At 32.8% G+C, this 21,833-nt stretch overlaps 1 protein-coding gene across 2 annotated transcripts in view; it reads right to left on the bottom strand.

Annotated features, from left to right (window-relative positions):
* The window catches only part of CSTF3 (cleavage stimulation factor subunit 3), a 67,443-nt gene that overhangs the window by 42,410 nt on the left and 3,200 nt on the right, over positions 1 to 21,833 (bottom strand). The window contains exons 2-3 of one of the 2 annotated variants that reach the window (XM_077114351.1): positions 8,772 to 8,873; positions 8,554 to 8,649 (exon numbers count right to left, since the gene is read on the bottom strand). In XM_077114351.1, the coding sequence (XP_076970466.1) occupies positions 8,554 to 8,649; positions 8,772 to 8,873 (198 nt within the window). The other variant, XM_077114352.1, reaches the window with a different exon arrangement.

Genomic DNA, 21,833 nt, shown 5'->3' on the forward strand with positions numbered 1-21,833 from the left:
TGAAATAATCTGCCATGTGCACTAAGTAAGTCAATATGAAGCTTTTTATTTCCACTAGCCTATAATGGCTCTTATCAAAATATAAAACCAGTTGTCTTTTATAACCTAGTAAGTGGGGGAACAATTTTTTTTCACATTTGCTATAGCTTATGATACTATTTAAGAGCATAACTGACAAATTATATGATTTTATATTTGGAAAACTTGCTACAACCACAAGCCACTCAAATTTCTGTAAATCAAGTTTTTAAACTACACTTAGCTACACAGATGAGAAACTGGCCAATATTTGAACCAGATCATCAAAAACGACATCACCTATAATGGGCAAATGAGCATCATGTGTGCACTTTCTAAAATGGTACTTTCATAGGACACACCACTATTTATGTAACATTTTAACTAAAATGTGTAACTTGTATGTAATGAGTATAGAATAAGCTTAAATTAAGGCTAAGGAACTGTTACAGAAAAAAGGACTAAAGAGTAATGCCAACTAAATATAATGACCTTGAATTGGATAGTGATTCAGAAAATTTTAAAAAGCTATAAAGGGTATTACAATATAGGCTACATACATTAAAGTATATTTAAATTTCTTGAATTTGCTGTTGCTTGTTTTATTTTTATTAGGAAATATATACTGAAAAGCATGATGTATACAACCCAATCTCCGATAGTTTAGGGAAAATACGAATATGTAAAGAACCAATAAAGTACATATGGCAAAATATTGAAAACTGATCAATCTGGATAAAGCATATATGGGAACTTTAATTAATCTTACAACTTCCCCTATAAGTTTAAAACTAATTCAAAATAAAAAGTTTAAATGCATTATACGGAGACCAGGATTCGATTCCCAGTGCCTGCCCATGCAAAAAAAAAAAAAGCATTATAAAAATTGCTTAAATCACGAAAACTTCCGTTTGTAATCCGTAAAAACAAAGTTCTGACTCGCTATTCTACCTATGACAAAGCAGGTTAAACCATCCGATCCCTTGTAACTGGCATACAATTTATTTAAATATCTAAATAATTAACACATTTAAGTAGTTTTTCATCTACCATACCCCATTTACAAGGACAAACTCTTCAAAATTCACTTAACTGATAAAAAATAACTAAAAGTGATTAAAAAATGAATGAGGGAATTTTAAAAAGTTTGGATAATACAAGAAACAAAGTTATTATTGCTGGCAATATTCTCGAAATTATTTATGCTCCCTCCTACATAAGTACTTCTAATATTTTCATTAAATACTTTTTGGTATTATAATTTTTGACATTTAAATTTTATGGAATTTATACTAGTTACTCTAAGTGCCTCTAAATATGTAAGACCCTAAATTAAAGCTGGAAAGAGCCAAATCCCTAAGAACAGGCATCAGTGGCAAAAACAATTTAAAAATTACCACTTACTTACTTTTATCCCATTTAATTTAAAAATTGTCAAAGACTACTAAGAAAGTATGTATGGGAACACGGGTTAAAAATAATTGTGAAGAGCGGGCCATGGTGGCTCAGCAGGCAGAATTCTCGCCTGCCATGCTGGAGACCCGGGTTCGATTTCCAGTGCCTGTCTAAATAAAAAAAAAAGTCGTGAAACACTGCACCTTTCCAGTAAAAAATCCAGAAATGAACTGAACCACCACAGATATAACCAGAATGGTTTGAGAACACTCCATTGCCCACTCCGAAAAGAACAAGAAATTTCAATATAGACCCAAGTAGTACATAAGTGAATGGATTCATTACAGAATATGAGAATAAACATGAAGATGTGGTATTTTTATGTTTAAACTCTCTGAAATGATAGCTACCACAAAAAGCTTCATTCTTTTCAAACACATTCTCCAGCCTAAGTGTCCCTCTCACAGCACTTGGAATTTCCTTCTACATTGGCTGAATCTTTAAAGTTTGGCCCTCAAGTGATTATTTTATGTTAAAAACAAAGTTTATGGAGACGGAAAAGACAGGTTCCAAATGCAGGAACCAGTGGAGAAAAAAAAAGTCAAAATACGTTAAAATGATTCAACTCTAACTAATTGTGGATCCAAGATTTAGTTACCACATTGTCAAAATAGTACACCAAGCACATAGTAGATGCCTTAAAGACTATTTTTGATCATATATGCATATATATATCAAAAACTATTTTGATCGTGTATATAATATATATTTTCATCATATATATATATGTGTGTGTGTATATATACTGATCTCTAAAGGGGAATATGGTGTAGCTAAAAGAAAAAGTCAAGAGACTAAATCACCTTGTCTCCAGAAAACAATAGGGCATATTCTGCCAAATATCAAGTACACTACAGCAATAAGACACAATTACTGCCCAAAATTGGTTGCCTATTAGGAACACCTGGGAAACAAGAGCTTCCATGAGTCCATACTCCCGAGAATGAGGACTGGGATGCAAATTGGAAAATAAATGTCTCAAAAAGCTTTCCAGGGGCAACAGTGGCTCAGTGGCCTGCCATGCCAGAGACCCAGGTTCATTTCCCAGTGCCTGCCGATGTAACATAAAAAAATAAAAGGTGATTCTAAAGCAAGGATCCCAGGTGATCCTAAAGCAAGGAAATTTGTGAACTTTGGCTCCAAGAGACAACAAATTGTTTTATTTACTTAACAGGGGAACTAACTCATTTTATTGACAAGATCTAGGATCCTGATTGAAACATAGTGTCCATTCTGACTTGAAATATGTAATAGTTGGAACATTCATATTCTGGTGAAAGGAATCATGAAAGGACACCTTTTTTCCTTCAAATTCAACATGAAAAGCTGCAGAAAACATCACCATAAAAAGATCATTTCCCATATATTAATCGTGGGACAATGGAAGACTTTACAATAAAGTCATCTGATATGTTAGAACTAAAAAAAGGTTCCAATTGAGCATTTCTAAATGATTATATTTTACTAGTTACATTAAAAGAATTAAGCTTAAAAACAGATTTGGGACTTTGTAATATTTCAAAGTATTAATCTCAAAATATTAATCCAAAATTATGATCTTAATTGTTTCTGACGTCTACTTCTTTGTTCTTAAAAACAAAATGCTTTTCTTGGAAAACAAGTTTTTCTTAGAGCAGAAAATGTTAAAACTTACCCCAAATTATGCTTCTCTGAAGCTTAAGAAAAGCAGTTGAGTTTCTCAACAAGTTGTATTCAAGGTAAATATTACTCAAGTTACTGATTCTGATGTGTGGGGAAAAAACCATATAGATTCCAACCTACTATGCCATTTTACTACGCAACAATTTGTTTTCTGATAGGAAGCTGCTAATAGCTAAACTGTTTGGTAACAAAAATTAAAGTTTAAAAAGCAAATTATTTACAAGCTAATAAATGCATTCCTTTCCATATTTTTTTAAAAGTACACCTTTTTATAGAAAACACTAATATTTTACACATTTTCATTTCTTGGAAGTGCTTTGAACCAGACTGATTCAAAAGGAAGAACAGCTGTTTAAAGTTGAAAGACACACTAAATAAAATAAAAACAACGAAATCCTTAGAAAATATTTGAGCCTTTGATTTAAGAGGTCTTTTTGTTTTGTTTTGCTTTCTAAGTGAAGACAGATACTACCTGCATCTCTTAAGTGCAAGTTAGAACCAAAGATGCTGAGCATGTTAAGTTTTTTTGTGTTTTGGAATCAGTTTTATTTCTGAATATGGAGGTTTTGAACTTCATAATATTATGACAGACTTGAGTGTGCTTGTGCTTATACATACATACAATACTGGAACATCACTTTAATATTTCCTTGGATAGGGCTGGGGAGGATCATATACCAAAAAATCCCCTAAACCTTATTAACTACAATGCCCAATATTTTTTTTAAAACTGTGTATTAGTACACCATTCCATAAATATTTAAGAAACACTAACCACAAGGAACCTTCTAACTGTCTGATTTAATAACACTTTTTGCTTCCCAACTAATTTTAGAATGTATATATACTTTATATTACAAACACCCCCTTGTTAATATTTTGAGAACATACCATATTTCATATTACATAAAGGAGTAGAAGCTAGATTAAAAATTCTGCAGAGGAAAAAATAGTCTTTTCCCCAATAAAAATTTATCACAGGCTACAAAGATTACAGTTTGCTTTATAATGCTGAGAAATATAAATATAAAGCCAACCAATTGATTAGCATAAGATTGTGCTTGAAAATAAGATAGCTATATTTCACATAAGAGAATAAATTACCTATAATATAGAAAGATTAGAAAACATAAGATTTAAAGAAATTTTGCATCTTAGGTGACTGTCCTTTTGCAAACAGTTTTAGTATGAAATGCTTTGAGGAAAGACAAAAAGTCCCAAGGGAAAAAATACATAGCTGGTTATTAGTGGAACTGAGTAGAAGAGACTTCATCTCTACTATGATAAGGAAGAGGGAAAATAGATGGTATAAACTATTTCAATAAAGCTAAAATAGAAGTTTATAAGTTTTACTATTTTATAAAAAGTAAACATACAAATATTTCCTTGCTTCCAAACAGCATTTGAGCTATTAAACACTTTCAAACAATTCATCACTCAGTTCTGTATTTGCAAATAATTCCTGTTGTTTTCTTTTTACATCCCTACCCTACATTGACTCATGCATTTAAGAAACTATATTAAAAAGCACATTGCATTTTAGAGTAAAATCTGAAGAATCACACAGACATGGACCAACATTTATTACAAACAGGAAAAGAGCAGATCTATAAGAAAAGAGTACAGATGTTTAAAAGGCTGTAAGGTAAAGAATAGGAAAAAATCGGTCAGAATCTATATAATAACGCAATAATAATGTACACAATAGGAAATTTTAACTGCTTTAAAAATCACATTGCTGAAATATACAAAAATTACAATACAGTATTGTGAACTGCTGCTCAAAGGTACTAAATGTAGTATCGCAGTGGAGAAGTTTATTTCAATTTAGGTCACATGTTCCATTCTGAGTCCACATCCATTTTTTCAAGGTTATTTTGAAAATTAGAAATGCATACTTCAGAACCCATTATTTATAAGGAAAGAAAAACCAATAGAAAAAAGGACTCACATTTTAAAAGATTTTTAAATAAGAAGCAAGCAATTCTCTATATACTTTTATTAAAGAATTACAGCTTTCATAGACAGCAAGATACATTGATGCTATTACCAACAGCGTTACCTTCTTCATTTTTCCTTCAGCTATTAATGAAGAACATAATCCTTCAGTAAGAAAATTTCCTATGAATGTGGGCCCAATTCAAAACAACTTCTAACAATAAGATATTGTAGCAAACGTGTCATATTGATTGCCTATATGAAAAGTAACAGAAACCAGAGGGGTAAAAACTTAAAAGCATATGGTAAAACTGAATGCAAATTTTCTCTATTTTGTAAAGTCAATGACCCTTTGACCATTCTAAAAAGAGGTTATTTTAAAAACCTTAAGGCTCTGATTGGGGTATTCCACTTGACTCTAGTGTTTAAATATTTCTTAAACACATGACTATACTACACTGCACGACATCCATAAACCAATTAAATGATTAGAGGTGTATTAAAATGTTGCCTTCACTTAAAACTAATAAGCAGAAAATGTTTTTTCTACCCTTCATAACTATAGCACCTTAGAACAACCATACAATTGTTCATTCTTAGGATATTGTTAAATTGTGAAGTAGTTGTTTTGAAATGCAAGAGTTCAAAGATTTCACACACAAGGCAAACTGTGATCTATGTAACATATACTACTGAAGTAATATGGCATAGCTAACTTTTGGAATTATGTTTAAATTATAAATACATGGGAGTTGGTCCTAATTGTCCCATCACTAGAACAAGAGAAATTTTACCTCCAACAGTTTCTATCCTTAGTAAAAAAACAAATGCAGGTAGCAAATTAAATTATGACATTTTAAAATCTAAATTTACACAGACAGCTAGGTATTGCTGAAGTCTCAAAGTTGATATACAAGTAAATATTTCAAGTACCTGACTAGTATCATTAATGTCTTTTCTAAGTAATGATTAAGTTTAGAAGCAAAAAATAAATTTGAGGGGCCATTTTGTACTTAATTAGGACTTACAAGAAACTTTATTATGAGAAAGCAAATTATCTTTTGTTATTAGAGCTGTACTTTATGCATTTTCTATTTTGGAAAAAAAGCTTTATGTATTTTGAGTTATACAAGTTGGTTTAGCTGAATGTAAATAAATCAAACATTATCGTTCTCCCACCATGAAGTACTGAGTTACAACAAGTGTATTAACAAAACTTTATTTTCTTGAAAATGTACACAGGATGTTATGTTAACACTGTTAGTATCATTTTCAATGTAAAGACATTCTTACTATAGCTTCAGATTTTAAAAGTTATTATAAAATAGGTTCTATGTCTTCTCCAGAAATAATAAAAACCATATTGGATGATATGACCAAAGAAAACCTTAGCCTCTCACAGAAGTATCATAAAGACAGAAGATGTGAGAAAAAAATTAATAAAAAATAAAAACCAAGAACAAATCAGAAGAAAAAAGCTCAGAATATTAACTTCTGAAACCAATACTCAATTTAACATCGTAAGTCCTAACCCAGAAATACAATTTTTTAAAAGATACACACATAAATTCTTTACCATTTTCCTCAGTAGATGTTTTATACATACACACATATTTGTGCAAGTGCATGTGTGTGTGTGTGAAATAACTGCAAATATTATGAACTGTATATATCAGGCAACTGCTAGCAGCTCTTAAACATTTTATGAAATGAGCCTGTTATTTAGAAAACTTTCCCCTTGGAAATGTTTAGTCTTCCTTAGAATTCTTTTTTAGAATGCAGTTTTTATCACATATATGGGAGAAATAGTCTCACTGTGTTTATAATTATAGTATGGGGTACCTGCCAATTTCAGTTTATCTTACACTATAATAAAATGCATTACGATAATGACTTGCAAAACTAAAATCAGTAATTTCTACAACTCAGAAAAGTAGTATTTCATTACACAAAAATGATTATGTACCAATTATGTTCATTTCTGATGAGTACAAATATAAGCTAATGTGTTTGAAAAGTCAGGACTGGAATGCAGACCAGGTTCAGGTGATCCAGGTTCTTTGCTTTAATGAGTAACACAAAGCAGCACTGGTTTCAGCTGACTTCAGACAGGCCTATCACTCACCTGTTGAATTTCCTGCTGGCCTATGGATGATTTAATTATAGTAAGGAAAGAAATAGTCCCAGAAGATAAGCGATGAAATTTCAAGGATATGATCATAGCATGGAACTACAACCAGACTTCACATAAGGCAATATCTCACTCACACAAACACACATACCACACACACAACCACAAGCAAAAACCCAAACATACACACAATGTTCCTGCTGTGTCCAGTAATTTTTCCCCACAAGTAATACAGTCTAAACTATAGCACAAATACAATGAAAAGAGTACACTGTAGCCTCAATTTAAGTCTGCTGTTGTTTGGGTTCATTCTGAGGGACACATCACAGGTGACACTGTGCTGTGTTGAAGTTCGCTCAGTACTACTGATAACTAAAACTCTTTGAATGGGTCCAAAACAGACTCATGTATTATCAAATTTCAGCTATGGTGGAAAATATTTTGACGAGGCTGCAGTGTACTTGATTATGTTGAGAATGTATATTACAAAATTAATACTCAAGTTATAAGAAGAAATGGATATCGTTTTTAGCTTAATGTGGGACATCAACTATGTCACCATTCACCCCATTAATTTACCACCTCAAAAAGGATTACTTGGTGTCAATTTAACACTTTGTTATCAACTGACTGCTAATTCAGTCCTTAGAAATGGAAATTTTCCTTCTAATCATAATAAAAAATGGGGTACTTATTCATGCCTGCCTTCACATTTCAACAGTTAAAAAGCAAAGAAAAAAAACCAAAGTATCATTTGGTAAATTATGATTATAGGCTTGAGTCATTTTAACTTATTCTTGCATAATGTAAACTTTATCCTAAAAGAAAAACTTTTCTTTAAATTATTGAAGTGCTTACATTTATTGACAAACCATGCATTTTCACAAAATCAAAATTTTAAATAATTTTTTCGTCTAAAAATGTTTCATTTCACTGGAGACACTCAAAATACTAAGATAACATTTCTGCATTTGCACATAATCCCATTCATATTAATTTGTAAGTATGAATAAAAAGAAAAATGAGTTCTAAATAAATGACACAGGAGGCAATAAATTGACACATGACAAGTAAATAAAAGGCTAAAGCACTCCAATACCATTGAAACTGTTTTAATGTTGTTGCAACTCCAAAATGCAACAATCATCAGCTTGTAAAAGACCCAAATTTCAAAAATTCAGTTTAATTACTCCTTCATACCTATTTTACAAAATAAAGGCAAGAGACATTTAAATCCTCCTTGTCCTAGTTGTGCTATGTTCCTAACTTGTTTTCTATTACTATTAGTGTATGTTTCAATTCCCATGAGATGCTATATAAGAAAACACAAAATAAAGTAAAATATTAACCTCTGCTTCAATGTACAGTTTCCAGAATCTGCCAGAACTGGGGAACTGGGCAACAAGGCGTTCATAAGTCTTCCGTGCTTTGTCTATAGGTTGATTCTAAAATCGAAAACCAATAAACAGCATTTACAATATTATGATTATGAAAATACTATTTACTGCAGAACCAAGTAGTGTGATTGGACCGATAGAGAAGGAAATGTAATCCTATATCACTAAACCTGTGCCTCTCGAATGAGAATGCTCCAAGCGTCAAGGTCATATGGATTCTCTTCTAATTTCTTTTCAGCTTTCTTCACCTTCTCTGGGACATACTCAGCTGCCTGGAAAACAAAACAAAACAATGCAAAAACTGTAATTACCATTTTAAAAATCTCATGCCTAATATTAATTCAGTCACAATATATCACTCCCACGATGCGATGGCACAATATAAAGCATAAAATGACCTTTATAAGAGTCCTTGTATTTTATGAAATCTATTTTTACTTTGTCATCAAAAGTCACTTACATAAAAAGAATAAAATCAATCACATGCTTTTAAAAACATAACCTTTATTCATACCCATCTTTTATATTAAATATTGCAGAGCTGTTCTCAAACTTTGTAATCTCAAGACCCCTTTAGACTCTTAAAAATTGAGGACTCCAAAGAGCTTTTGTTTATGTGGGAAACAGCAATATTTACCATATTGTAATTAAAACTGAAAAATGTATTCATTCATTTGCAAATAAACTTATTACATAGCAACAGTTTAAACAAAAAACAACAATTAAAATTCAACGAGAAGGGCAGGCCATAGTGGCTCAGCAGGCAGATTTCTCGCCTGCCATGCTGGAGACTCGGGTTAGATTCCTAGTGCCTACCCATTTAAAAAAATAATAATATTAATTTTAATAATTCAATGAGAAGAGGGTGGTGTGATGTTGCCTCGGTGGCAGAATTCTCACCTGCCATGTTGGAGACCTAGGCTCGATTACCAGGGCTTACCCATGCAAAAAAAAAAAAAACAAAAAAAAACAAACAAACAAACAAAAAATTCAATTTGTCTTACATGTTTGAAAATCTCTATAACGCCTGGCTAAAAAGGCAGCTGGACTCTCATATTTGCTTCTGCATTTAGTCTGCTGTGATAATACATGTCATATGTAGCCGCTGAAAATTCCCACTGAATTTTTTGGGAGAATAAGAGTGAAAAAAGGCAAATCACATCTTAGACTTACTATGAAATAGCTTGAACTGAGATCCCCTGAAAGTCTTGGGAACCCCATACATCCCTGGACCACACAGAGGGGAAAACTGGTATAAAGAACTCACTGTAATCCCAAGGATGTAAACCTCCCTGGCAACGTGGGACAGAAATCTTAGAATGAGCTGGGACTCAGCATCAAGGGACTGAGAAAATCTTCTCAATCGAAAGGAAGAAGAGAGAAATGAGACAAAATAAAGTGCCAGCGGCTGAGAGATTTCAGAGTCAAGAGGTTATTCTGGAAGTTATTCTTTTGCATTTTATAGCTATTCCCTTTTTAGTTTAAGGTATATTAGAGAGGTTAGAGTGAAGTGCAGAGCTGTGTTCTAGTAGCTACATTTCTTGAGGATCAATGTATAATGATATAGCTTTCGCAGTGTGACTATGTGACGGTGAAAACCTTGTTTCTGATGCTCCTTTTAGCTACGATACTGACAGATGAATAAAAACTATGGATTAAAAATAAATAAATAGGGGGAATAAATGTAAAAACAAACAATACTACTAGTGAACAATGAAACGGAATGGTAAAGGGTATAGGAAAAAAATAGGGGGGACAAAGGTTAAAATCTATTGTGCAGATGGAAATACTAGTGGTCAATGATAGGAGAGGTAAGGGGTACGGTATGTATGAGTTTTTTCTTCTAATTTATTTTTCTGGAGCGATGCAAATGTTCTAAAAGATGATCATGGTGGTGAATATACTACTATGTGATGATATTATAAACCACTGATTGTACACCATACACAATGTACAATTGTGTATGTTAAGAATGCTTGTATGTTAAGAATGTTTATGTTTGTATGTTGTTTTGGTTTGATAACACAAAATAATTTTTTTTTAAAAAGAAGTCATCGTAAGCCATTAAAGGAAAACCATGAAATAACAAGGAAATTTGATTTTAATGTAAAGTTAAAAAAAAGGATCAAACTGTATATATAGTACAATAAAAATTGGAAAGGAAATCTGCAATAAGAGATTAATATTTAGAAGCAGATAAAGTAGGAAGTACTGCCCCAACATCTTTATTTTTCTCATTTTAAAAATGGCAATTAATAACTAATGGAACAATCCTGCCAAGCACCAGTTAGGAAAAACTGAAAAAAAGTCATCTATTTAGAGACATTATCTCTCTTTAAGAATAAATTAGCTTACCAAGCCTCCCTAAGAACAACTGATGTGTATATTTATTTAGAAAGAAAAACATGTTGATTACTATTAATTTTGAATCAAAATGATGGTGATTTACTAATACACAAAAGCTTTATAAGTAGCTTGCTCAAGAAACTACCACTGGAAAAGAAGATGAATGAAAGAAGACTACTAACCGTACCACATATTAAAATACATAACCCTACACAGAATAAAATAGTTTGGTTATGGTGACAAAACAATCAATGGACCAAGAGGGTTCAGAAAGAGACTCGTGTACGGAAAGCTAGCAAATAATAAGAGGTACTTTATGTCAGAATGGTGTATTAGTCAATAAATGGTGTTTGAATAACTGAATATTCACCAGGGGAAAAATTCCCTCTTCACCAAAATAAATTTCAGATAGATCAAAGATTTAAACATTAAAAATGAAAACACAAGAACTAGAGGAAAACCTGGTAAAAATTACCTTTACCTAGGAAAGGTTTTTCTGAAACTGCTAAAAAGAGGAAACTTAATTACATAAAAGGTTTAAATTTCGGCATAAGAAAAATAGTCAAAGTCAAAAGACAACCTCAAAAAATATCTCTGATATCTGACAAAGCACTGAATTTATTAATATAAAGTGCAGTAATAAAAGACCAGGGACTCTAAGACTGGAATAATTTAAATGACCATGTATTTAAATCTTGGCATTTGGAGTCACTAAAAAGAAGGCAGGGTACATCCACGAGTAGCACATAAAGGACCACCATATTAGGTTATAAAACAAGGTACAGAACAATACATTTGTGCAAAAAAAAGTGGTGGGGTAGGTAAGACACACAACATATATCACCCATCTAGAATAGAACAAAAAGAAATGCACAGCAAACTGGTAAAGTGTCTGCTTCTCTGGAATGGTTATAATGTAAAGAGAAACTTATTTTACATTGTAAACTCTCTGTCCTGTCTGAATTTTTATTGTTCACCTGAAAAATATTTGCTCAGTGTCTAGTATATGCCAGGCAAAATGTTGAAGGAATGCTTGGGATACAACAAAATAAAGACCCATATGAAAGTGTTTGCTTCCTGAAAAAGTAAACTTAAAAAAACATGGGGGCCAATACTAGAATCCTAGTTTGTGAGTAACCTATCAACAGTAAAATAACGGTAAAGTAAAAAGCAAAACTAATAAAGGAACTTCAAACAAGGAATTTAAAAAAATGTTAATCTATACTTGAGTAGCTGTAGTTAATCAGTGGTAACAATTAGTTTCAGTATAATGGCAGAACAAATCACTCAAGACCCACTTATTGAAAATCAATCTACAAAATCAGATAACGTAAAAAGAAGAGAGAAACGAAGAAACAGCATTTAATATTTGACCAAGAATAATCACAGCAAGAAGTATAAATATCTCCTTACTAAATGAAGTAAGTCAGCCCTTCAGTGGATCGCAACACTGGCTACACATTAGAATCACCTGGAGGAAGGAGGATTTAAAAATCACCTGGAGGAAGGAGGATTTAAAAAAATACTTAAGCCCCAGCCTAGAGCAAGCAAATAAAAATCTCTAGAGATTGGCCCAGGCCATCAGTTTTCTTGATTGCTTTTAAACTCTTCACATAGTTCTAAGGTGCAGCCCCCAAGTTTCTAACCTTTTCTGATACCACAGCCCTTTTCTGCAGTCTAGTGAAACCTATATACCCTTTCAAATACACAAAACAAAACTATAAAAAGAAATTATATGAAGTTAATTATTTGTATCTTCGTATTTTCCTGAAATAAAGAAAATATTTAGTAATATAGGTCATTACTATAGCAATGTAGATATTTGTAAGAACTTTCTATTTGATATTTTGAGAACATTCACAGTTCTGACAGATGTTCAAATGGTATATAAGTTGGGAGTTTTTTGGGTGCATGGTCAGGGAATCGAACCCGGGTCTCCCACATGAAAGGCAGGCATTCTAATCACTAAACTACCCATGCACCCTTAAGCACCCTAAGTTTTTAAGACTTAGAATTTAAAAATTTGCTATCCAAATATGCAGATATTTTCCTTGTTGCCTTAATTTTTAATTGGTTTATGAAACTGCACAAACACAGACTTTACAATGATTATATGGACACTTTATTTAAATATGCCTATGGTTATGCTAACAACCATTTTTGGTGGTTCTAAGTGTATTGTTTGTTTTCTTAAATTAAAAATTTGGAGAATAAAAGAAACTATATGGGATTTCAAAAGACATCAATTATATTGAAATATAATTATCAAAATATCTGTAAAACAGAAGTTTTACATAGTAACATGCAACTAACACATTAAATACAAGAATCTAGCAATGACTATAACATTTTGAATATTGTTAGTCATAGATACTACTGTGATTTTCTATTTATAATTGAAGGAAACCCTCAATTTCAGTTAGAGATCAGTAAAAATAGAGAGTATTATTTTCCTATCCAAGTTCACAGAACCTCTAAAATTCTATCCCCCAAGAAAGAAGATTCCCATGGACCTAAGAATCTCTGTAAAGAATGCTCAAGTTCAGATTTTAAAAACATTAGTTGAACATCTATTATATGCCAGGCATGATGTAATGGGCATTTTTGCTTCATTATCCTCCTTCTTAATCATCACTCCTTATTAAGCAGGTATTAACTATATTTCACAATAAGAAATATCACTAAGTAACATGATTCAGCCCAGAATCCAGCTACATTTGGGCAAAAACATGGCTTAGAGCGCAATTATATTAGTTGCATTCCTAAATATTTTCCTCTAAAGATGTTGTTAAATGTTCATAAAACAACTTCTTTATGTAGATAATTCTCAATCATATTAATTAACAATGACAACTAACCAAAATGGCTGAGAGTTTACTGAGGTAGTTATGGTCATATTTTATTCTCACAGTAAGCCATTTCACTGCCATACTTATGAATGAGTTGGGTAGCCAAAGCTGAGAGCGTAACATTTTGTTTCCTTAGCCTAGTTACCACAGAACAAGGGAAAATTGAACAGTTCTGTGGTACCCACAAGGAGAGAGGCTGAACTTCCAGTATATTATTATTTCCAGAGCAGGGGAATAGACCATAAGAAAGCTTATGTAAAGTTTCTAGTATTCATCTGTGATATATCCAAATGGACTGACATCGTAACACTGCTTAGTATATCAAAAAAAAGCAGCTGACCCATGCCTACACATTTCAACAACTTATTACTGTAAGAAATTCTATTAAAGTCATTTGCCTTTAAAATAAACTATGATTCCAATATCATACCTTAGCAGACCCTATTAATGAGAAGCAGAGTGGGATCCCAAATCAAATGAGAACAAAAACTGGACTAGTTTCCAAAGCATGCACGTTATCAATGGTATTAGTGGACTGTGGGACCTTTTTATTTTTTTGTTATACTGTTTATACAATTTAAAAAATTGGATAAATAATACAAATGCACACAGTACACACAGATATACACCAAATAAATACTATTTCAAATAGACACAAAAATCAGGACTGGATGATGTACTCTTTTTGCACAGAAGAAAATATTACTGAGGGGCTAACTTAATCTATCCTCTGAATTGTTTTCTAGTATTATTTCATTGCTTAAAAATCCACTAATGTATTCTCTCTGTGAATGACAACACATACATAATTAGCTAGTCTGGAGTTATGGTAAGTTTATTACTTTTTTAAATAGCATCTTTATTGAGATATAATTCATATTCCATCCAATTTACCCATTTAAAGAGATTAATTCAATGGTTTTTAAGTAGAGTTTTACAACCATCATCACAAATCAACTTTAGAACATTTTCATCACCCCAAAAAGAAACCAGTGCCCATTAGCACTTGCTCCCCATTACCTTCAACCCCACATTTTTAGGGAATCACCAGATCTACTTTCTATCTTTACAGATTTGCCTATTCTGTACATTTTATGTAAATAGAATTATACACTGTGTGTTCTTTTCTTTCTGGCTTTCACTAACAATATTTTCAAGTTAATGTTGTAGCATGTTATCGCTATTCATTTCTTTTTCCTGCCAAGAAATATTCCATTGTATGGACGTTCCAAGTTTTACTTGCCTATTCCTCAGTTAATAGACCTTTGGGATTTTCTCACTTTTGGAGTATTATAATTAATGCTATGAACATTTCACATACAAGCTTTTGTTGTTACTTCATTTTGTGTTTTCATTTTTCTTGGGCATATAATAAGGGACTTGCTGGGTCATATGGTAATTATATTTAAACCATCTGAGGAACTGTCAAGATTGTTTTTCACAGCTACACCATTTTTGAATTCCCACCAGTGTTATATGACAGTTCCAATTTCTCTACATCCTTCCCCAGTACTTATCTTTCTTATTACAGTCATTTTAGTGGGTATGAAGTGTGGTATTTGGTAGTTTTGATTCCCATTTCCCTAATGACTAATGATGTTGAGTATCCTTTCATGTGTCATCTGGTATCTTCTCTGTCCCTTATCAGTACATGATTTCCAAAAAATTTTTCCATTCTGTGGGTTGGTTTTTCACTTTTCATGTTTACCCTTTTGTTTGGTATGTGAAGCTAACACAGAGAACCTTGGCCTAAGCAGTTCTCAACCTTTTCTATTAAAAAAAAATATCTTTATGCTCTTAAAACCTGAGAAACCCAAAGAGATTTGTTTAAAATGTAGATTAATCTTGCATAAGATATATCTGTCTTATCAATTAGAACTGAAAATATTTTAAAATATTTATTAATTAATTAAAAAATAACAATAACCCCCCTTACGTGTTAGCATATTATGAAAAATATTTCCCCCCAAAAAGTGAGAATGGCACTCTTCTACATTTTTGCCATCTCTTAAATGTCTGGTTAAATTAAAGACATCTGCTTCTGCAACCACCTGTTGCAGTATTATTTTGGATTAAACAGATGAGGAAAATTCAGGTTCACAGTTATGTAGTCGGGAAAGGAAGAATCATTTTTATCAGCCTTTTCATGTAATAGTGGACCTGAGACAATGTGAGTGAAAAGGCAAGTAATGTTTTAGGGAAATGAAAATGGTTTTGACCGCACAGACCACACTGTCATAATCACTAACCTATTTAACTGAATGAACTGGCTGGCCTGCCATCAGTTTGTTCTGAACAAAATTAGAATACTGGCTTACTTTCTTTAATACTCAGAAAGTTTCTAGAAGTCATCAGCCCTTGGACCACATGAAAAACAGAACAATTAACTGAAATTCAATATAACTTCATTATGAAAATCTAGGAGAGAAATTTTAGTTAATACCAACCAAGCAGAAATCTCTGAAGGATGGATACAGAGGTGATTTGAGCTTTATGGCAAGTTTCTGATACTTGGCAGTAGCATATGTAAAATGAACTGAAATGCACAAGAAAACTCAAAAAAGACAGGTTGGATACTACATATCACCACAGAGGAAAACCCACCAAAACCGCAACAAAAATAGGGTAACCCTTATCACAGGAAACATACTATATTCCAAAGTCAGATGAGATGCACAACATGTGAAATGGCTCCATTTTAAAGTAACAGAAAATCATATATGTCACATTTCAGTGGCTATCAAATCATTTTTTTTGGTTCTTTATTTAATAAAGGTGACATATAAGCTTGCAAGTAAATAGAGGAGTTAACATGATTTTAAAAAGACAATTTTTTCTTTAGAGTGAGGAGGCATTGCCTAAAGCATAGGTCAACGAGAAAGAGATGGTCAACAAACATATCAATACATATACTGGTCTCAAATCAATTTTTAATCTTAACAACTTTCCTTTGATGGCAGTTTTATGGAAAAATAAATAAATAAAAATTGAAAGACAAAGTAGTACCCCCCAAAATTAATGCACTACTTAGGCTCTAACCCATCAAATACTTTTCATCGATCCTATTCTCAATATATTAAAGAAAGATGTGACCCTACAAGAGTAAGTTATATTAATTTAGAGGCCACTATATATACAACCAGGTCCTCTCTTGGGGGCGGGAGGTGGGGATGGAGTGAGAAAGACAAATCATACAGGAGCCTTAAAGGCCAGTGGTTTTTATACAGGGGCCTTAAAGGTCAGTGGTTTTTATTTTGAGATGGAAAGTCATTGAAAGGTTTTGAGTAGAGGAGTAACATAATTTGACTTACCTTTTAATGAGATGGGGCCTGCTGTGTTGAAAAGACTGAAAGAAGGTAAGAGCAGAAAAGCAGAGAGACAATTAGGATATTAGAAAAATCCATGTGAGTTATATGACTTAAACCCGGGTGATTTAAGTGGAGGTTAAGGAATGGGTCAAATTCTGGGTCTGTTTTAAGGTCTACTGACAGATTTGAGTGTGAACTGTGGGAGTAAGAGAAAAATCATGATTAGGCCTGTGTAATTTCAACAGATATGGAAAAGACTGTTAGTACAAGCTTAACTAAAAGCTCAGTTTAGATAAGTTAAGTTTGGGATATCTATGAGACATCTAAGTGGAAATGGCAAATGGGTAAGATGTCTGGTGAGTTCAAGGGCAAAATCTGACCTGAAGGCAGAAACTTGGGAACTACATTATGAGTGATACATAAAGCTATGAGACTTCATGAGATCACTAAGGGAGTGAGTTTTTATAAGTTACCAACAAAGATAGAAGGATACCCAAGATAGCCATAGGAAGAAAGCGTTTCTACTGGTGACCTTAATAAAAACAAATCCCATGGAGTAGTGAGTTTTAAAAAAAAGAGTGAAAAAAGATGAACAGAAAGAGTCAGTTTCAAAGAGAATGGGAAGAGAGGAGCTAGAGGAAGTGAGCATAAACAACTCTACCAAGTAGTTAACTGTAAAAGAGAAATGGACAGAAACTAGAGGGAGAGAAATTATTTCCAATATTTATGAGTCAAGCTTTACTGTAACTCCAAACCACATTCTTTCTATACGACATCATAACTTACATTAGGGAGTTATTAATTTGGGGGAGGGGGGAGTTTGAGGGAATAAGGGAGTGGCAGACACTATATTAATGATTGAGAGAATAAAATATTTTAAGTTTTTTTTCCTAGTCCCATCAGAGAGTAAAACTTGGGCCAAAAATGGGGTAGTATTTTTTTCCAAACACCTGGGTATTTTTGTGGTAAATTGCAAAGGTGTTAACACTAGGGATCATACAAGTTAAGACAGGGATTAGGAAAAGTTTAATCCAAGTGATAAACGATAAACATTAAAAGTATGAGAGGAAATGTCCCATTTCATATCTGTATAGTTGTCCAGAAAACGTATCGATGATGATTCACCAAACAAGCTTTATATATTAGGTGCCTATGTACTTGTCACCACTTTCAAAAACCTAAACAATGTGGATGAAAACAGCTCATTATCAAATAAAATTATAAAATAGCTACCAAAAAAAAAGTATGTGGGGTGGAGGAGATGGTAGAGGTTGAACGACTCAATTTATATAAGCTCAATGATCAAGAGAATTAAGTAGAGCAAAGTTTCAACCCTGGCTTTGTGACAAGTATTTTCACTGTAAAGGATAATGATTGGCTAACATAATAGAGGGAGAAAAATCAGTAAAACCTAACTATCCTCAAATAATCTGCCTTTTTTTCTCCACTTATTTTATCAAGAATGTGTTCAGTACAACTTTAAGGTCCAGGTATTTCACCCCATAAAATGCAGTGGTTCACAAATTTTCATTTACATAAAAGTCACCTACTACGAAAATTCCAGCCTTACTTTACAGAACCTGGCTAGAAGGTCAGAACTGGGGATTAGGCACCTACACTTTTATAAAGCACCTAAGTGATTATGATCCAAATGGACTATGGACGCAATTTTGAGAAATACTGCTTAATCTACCTTTCTGTAAATACATTTTTTTTCCGAATGTCGAGTCTTCTTGACAATAAGATGGCATCAGACTTAAGTCATTCCAATTGTTTTTACTAAAACATTAAGAAACTGAATAGAGTATTACTTGTCTTCTTTTCAAAATTAGACCACTTCAAAGTAACATTCTGCAAGTCTTTCTAAATAGACTTATTGCCAGCAGCAATTTAAATGAGACCATTCTCAGGCCTAGAGAAAAAAGCATTTTATGTGACAAGTGTCACATTAGGACTGGATTATCAACTTCTAGGTTCCTTTACAATGCAACAATACTATTAGGTGTTTTTGGTGAATGAAACTGAATGCGTAACCTGCAGTACAAAGCAATTATGCCTTCTTCGACCCCTCACAAGACTAAAAATCTAAATACGTAATTATTTTTAAAAAGTTAAAAACAAACAAGTAGCCTTAAGGTTATTGGTCCAGTTAATAATAATAAATAGTATTCTATATGCTTATTAAGTTTGCTTACTCATCCCCTAGGAACAAATAACTACAAACTACAAATAAAAACCTTTTGGAATTTGAGAAACAGGGCTTCTTTTAACCAAGAGTAGCCAAGATATTAACTTACTAGATAAACTAAGTCAAACATTAGAAAAACATCTATTAGGACACATAGTTTTGCCCTTTTGATTTCATTCAATATTTACTGCTTATTATAAGTGATCAATTCATCTAAATATAAAGTTTAATCATCTGCCAACTCAAATTCCCCTTTAGCTCAATTCTCACACAATTACCCAATGTCCAAGAAAACTAAAAGAAAGAAAAAAGATTCAAATTCACAGCTACGACCTGTCTGAAGGGAATCAAGGATTTAGAAACATGACTGAAAAGCATAAAACAATTAACTGTTTTTTTTGCAATTGTACAATTAACAGATACAAACATCTGAATTCAGATTTTTGCCATTACTAAAGTTTAGCCTAGGATGTAAACTCCTTGTATTCTCTGAGATAAGCAGATACTGAAGCATTATCTCCTAATGATACTTTTCTGTTATACCTCTAAGAAAAAACAATCCTATGATTCCTTAATCACAGATAATTTCTCTTAGGAACAATTATTGCCAAAGCGTAATCTATACAGTTCAGTTTTCCCTAGAAATACTAATAATAAAGACCAAATCATACGTCTATCCAACATTGTTAAACTAAATATCACTTATAATAAAGATGAAAAAAAAAAGGTAGGTAATGCTGTCACAGATTTTGTTAAAAACAGACACACATCCTCCTCCATACATACTGGCCCTTGCCCCTCCCTCTTCCTGCCCTCACACACATCCAACCTGGCTTTAAAATTGTTTGGCGAAGCCGTTAACTCTGAACAGCCTTTAAGTATTAATGGTTACCTAATAAAATTAACCAAGTTTCAGGTTTCAACACTGTGGGCGTTTCAACTTTTTCTTTCCTCATTACTAAGTATATAATAGAACACATAATTTCTTTCTCCTCAAACCTACTTTTCACCAAAAGCAAAACACTGATTTATGGCCCTAAATCCCCTTCTTTGTTGAGAATTATTTGCAATTAATGTGTGCTTCTCCAAATCATGTAATTTATCCAAAATAAAGATTATCTCATTTATATTTCAGTTATTCCTAATTCTAGGATAGGCCTCATACATATTTTTTTAAAGTGAGGCATTTCTAAGACAAGTGTAGAAACAAAAATTTTAGGGACTCAAAAGTTCACATGAATTGACCTAGTCAGAAGTTTCCATCTTCTTATCCAACAAACCTTTTAAAAACATTCACTCCTATGCCCAACATATTACACTCTGTATTAAATATTTACATTTCTGCCTTCCTAAATAGTTTAAATGCTTTGAGGAATCTGCAACATACTGCATATAGCCTAGGTGCAAACTCTATTCACTCAATTACTGAACACCTTTTTATCATGAAGTATTTCTAGGTTTTTAAGCTACAAGGTCCCCTCAATGAAGGAAGCGAAAAATTGGTGGAGGATCTCTATAATGGTACATTTAATGATGTATGGGTGGCACACAAGTCAAATGGGGAAAAGAAAGGATGAGATAAAGAACCGAACCAGGTAGCAAAAACTACATATACAAAATAAAAATATAGCCATTAATTCCACAGAAACTAGATGTGTTTTAAAGGGTGTTATTGATTCTGTGTCCCACCCACCCCCCCAAAAAAAGACATGTTCAACTCTGATTCTGTGAATGTGAACTTATTTTGTAAATAGCATTTTTGAAGATATTACTAGTTAAGGTGGAACCATGAATTAGAGTGGGCCTAATCCAATATGACCAGCGTCCTTATAAGGAAGAAGTTTGGACAGTGACAAAGCTAGATAAGCACGCAAGAGAAGCAGACTGATACGCTACCACAAGCCAAGGTATGCTGTTTAACAGGAAGAGGCAAAGAATGGATTCTCCCCTTTAAAAGGAAGCAGGCTCTGCTGACACCTTGATTTTGGATTTCTTGTCTCCACAACCGAGACAATAAATTTCTGCTGGTTAAGCCAACTAGTTCTATGATATTTTGTTACAGTAGCCCCAGCAAACTAAGACAGGGATGGGAAAACCTACATTCATATAATTGCATTATTATTAATCTAGCAAAAACAGTAAACAAGGAATTCCAAGAGAATACTTCAGAACACTGTACAGAAACTAATGTAGCTCTCTAAATGGAAAAATTGAACTTTTTTTTTTTACATGGGCAGGCACCGGGAATCGAACCCGGGTCCTCTGGCATGGCAGGCAATCATCTTGCCTGCTGAGCCACCTTGGCCTGCCCAAAACTGAACTTCTTATCACAGTAAAAAAATTACAACCAAAATCCCTAGCAGTGATTTTGCTCATCTCCCACACTTTCCTCTTTCAACCAGAACTATAATACCAAGGGAAATATCATCCATATTTTTTTTTGTCATCCATATTTTTCAGTAACAAATTAAGGCATTATCAAGTTTATCCAAAAACTTGTTTGCAGTTTCCATGCTACAGGAAGGCTAAAAGAAATCTACA

Source organism: Tamandua tetradactyla, chromosome 8 (assembly GCF_023851605.1).
Source record: "Tamandua tetradactyla isolate mTamTet1 chromosome 8, mTamTet1.pri, whole genome shotgun sequence".
Taxonomy (NCBI): domain Eukaryota; kingdom Metazoa; phylum Chordata; class Mammalia; order Pilosa; family Myrmecophagidae; genus Tamandua; species Tamandua tetradactyla.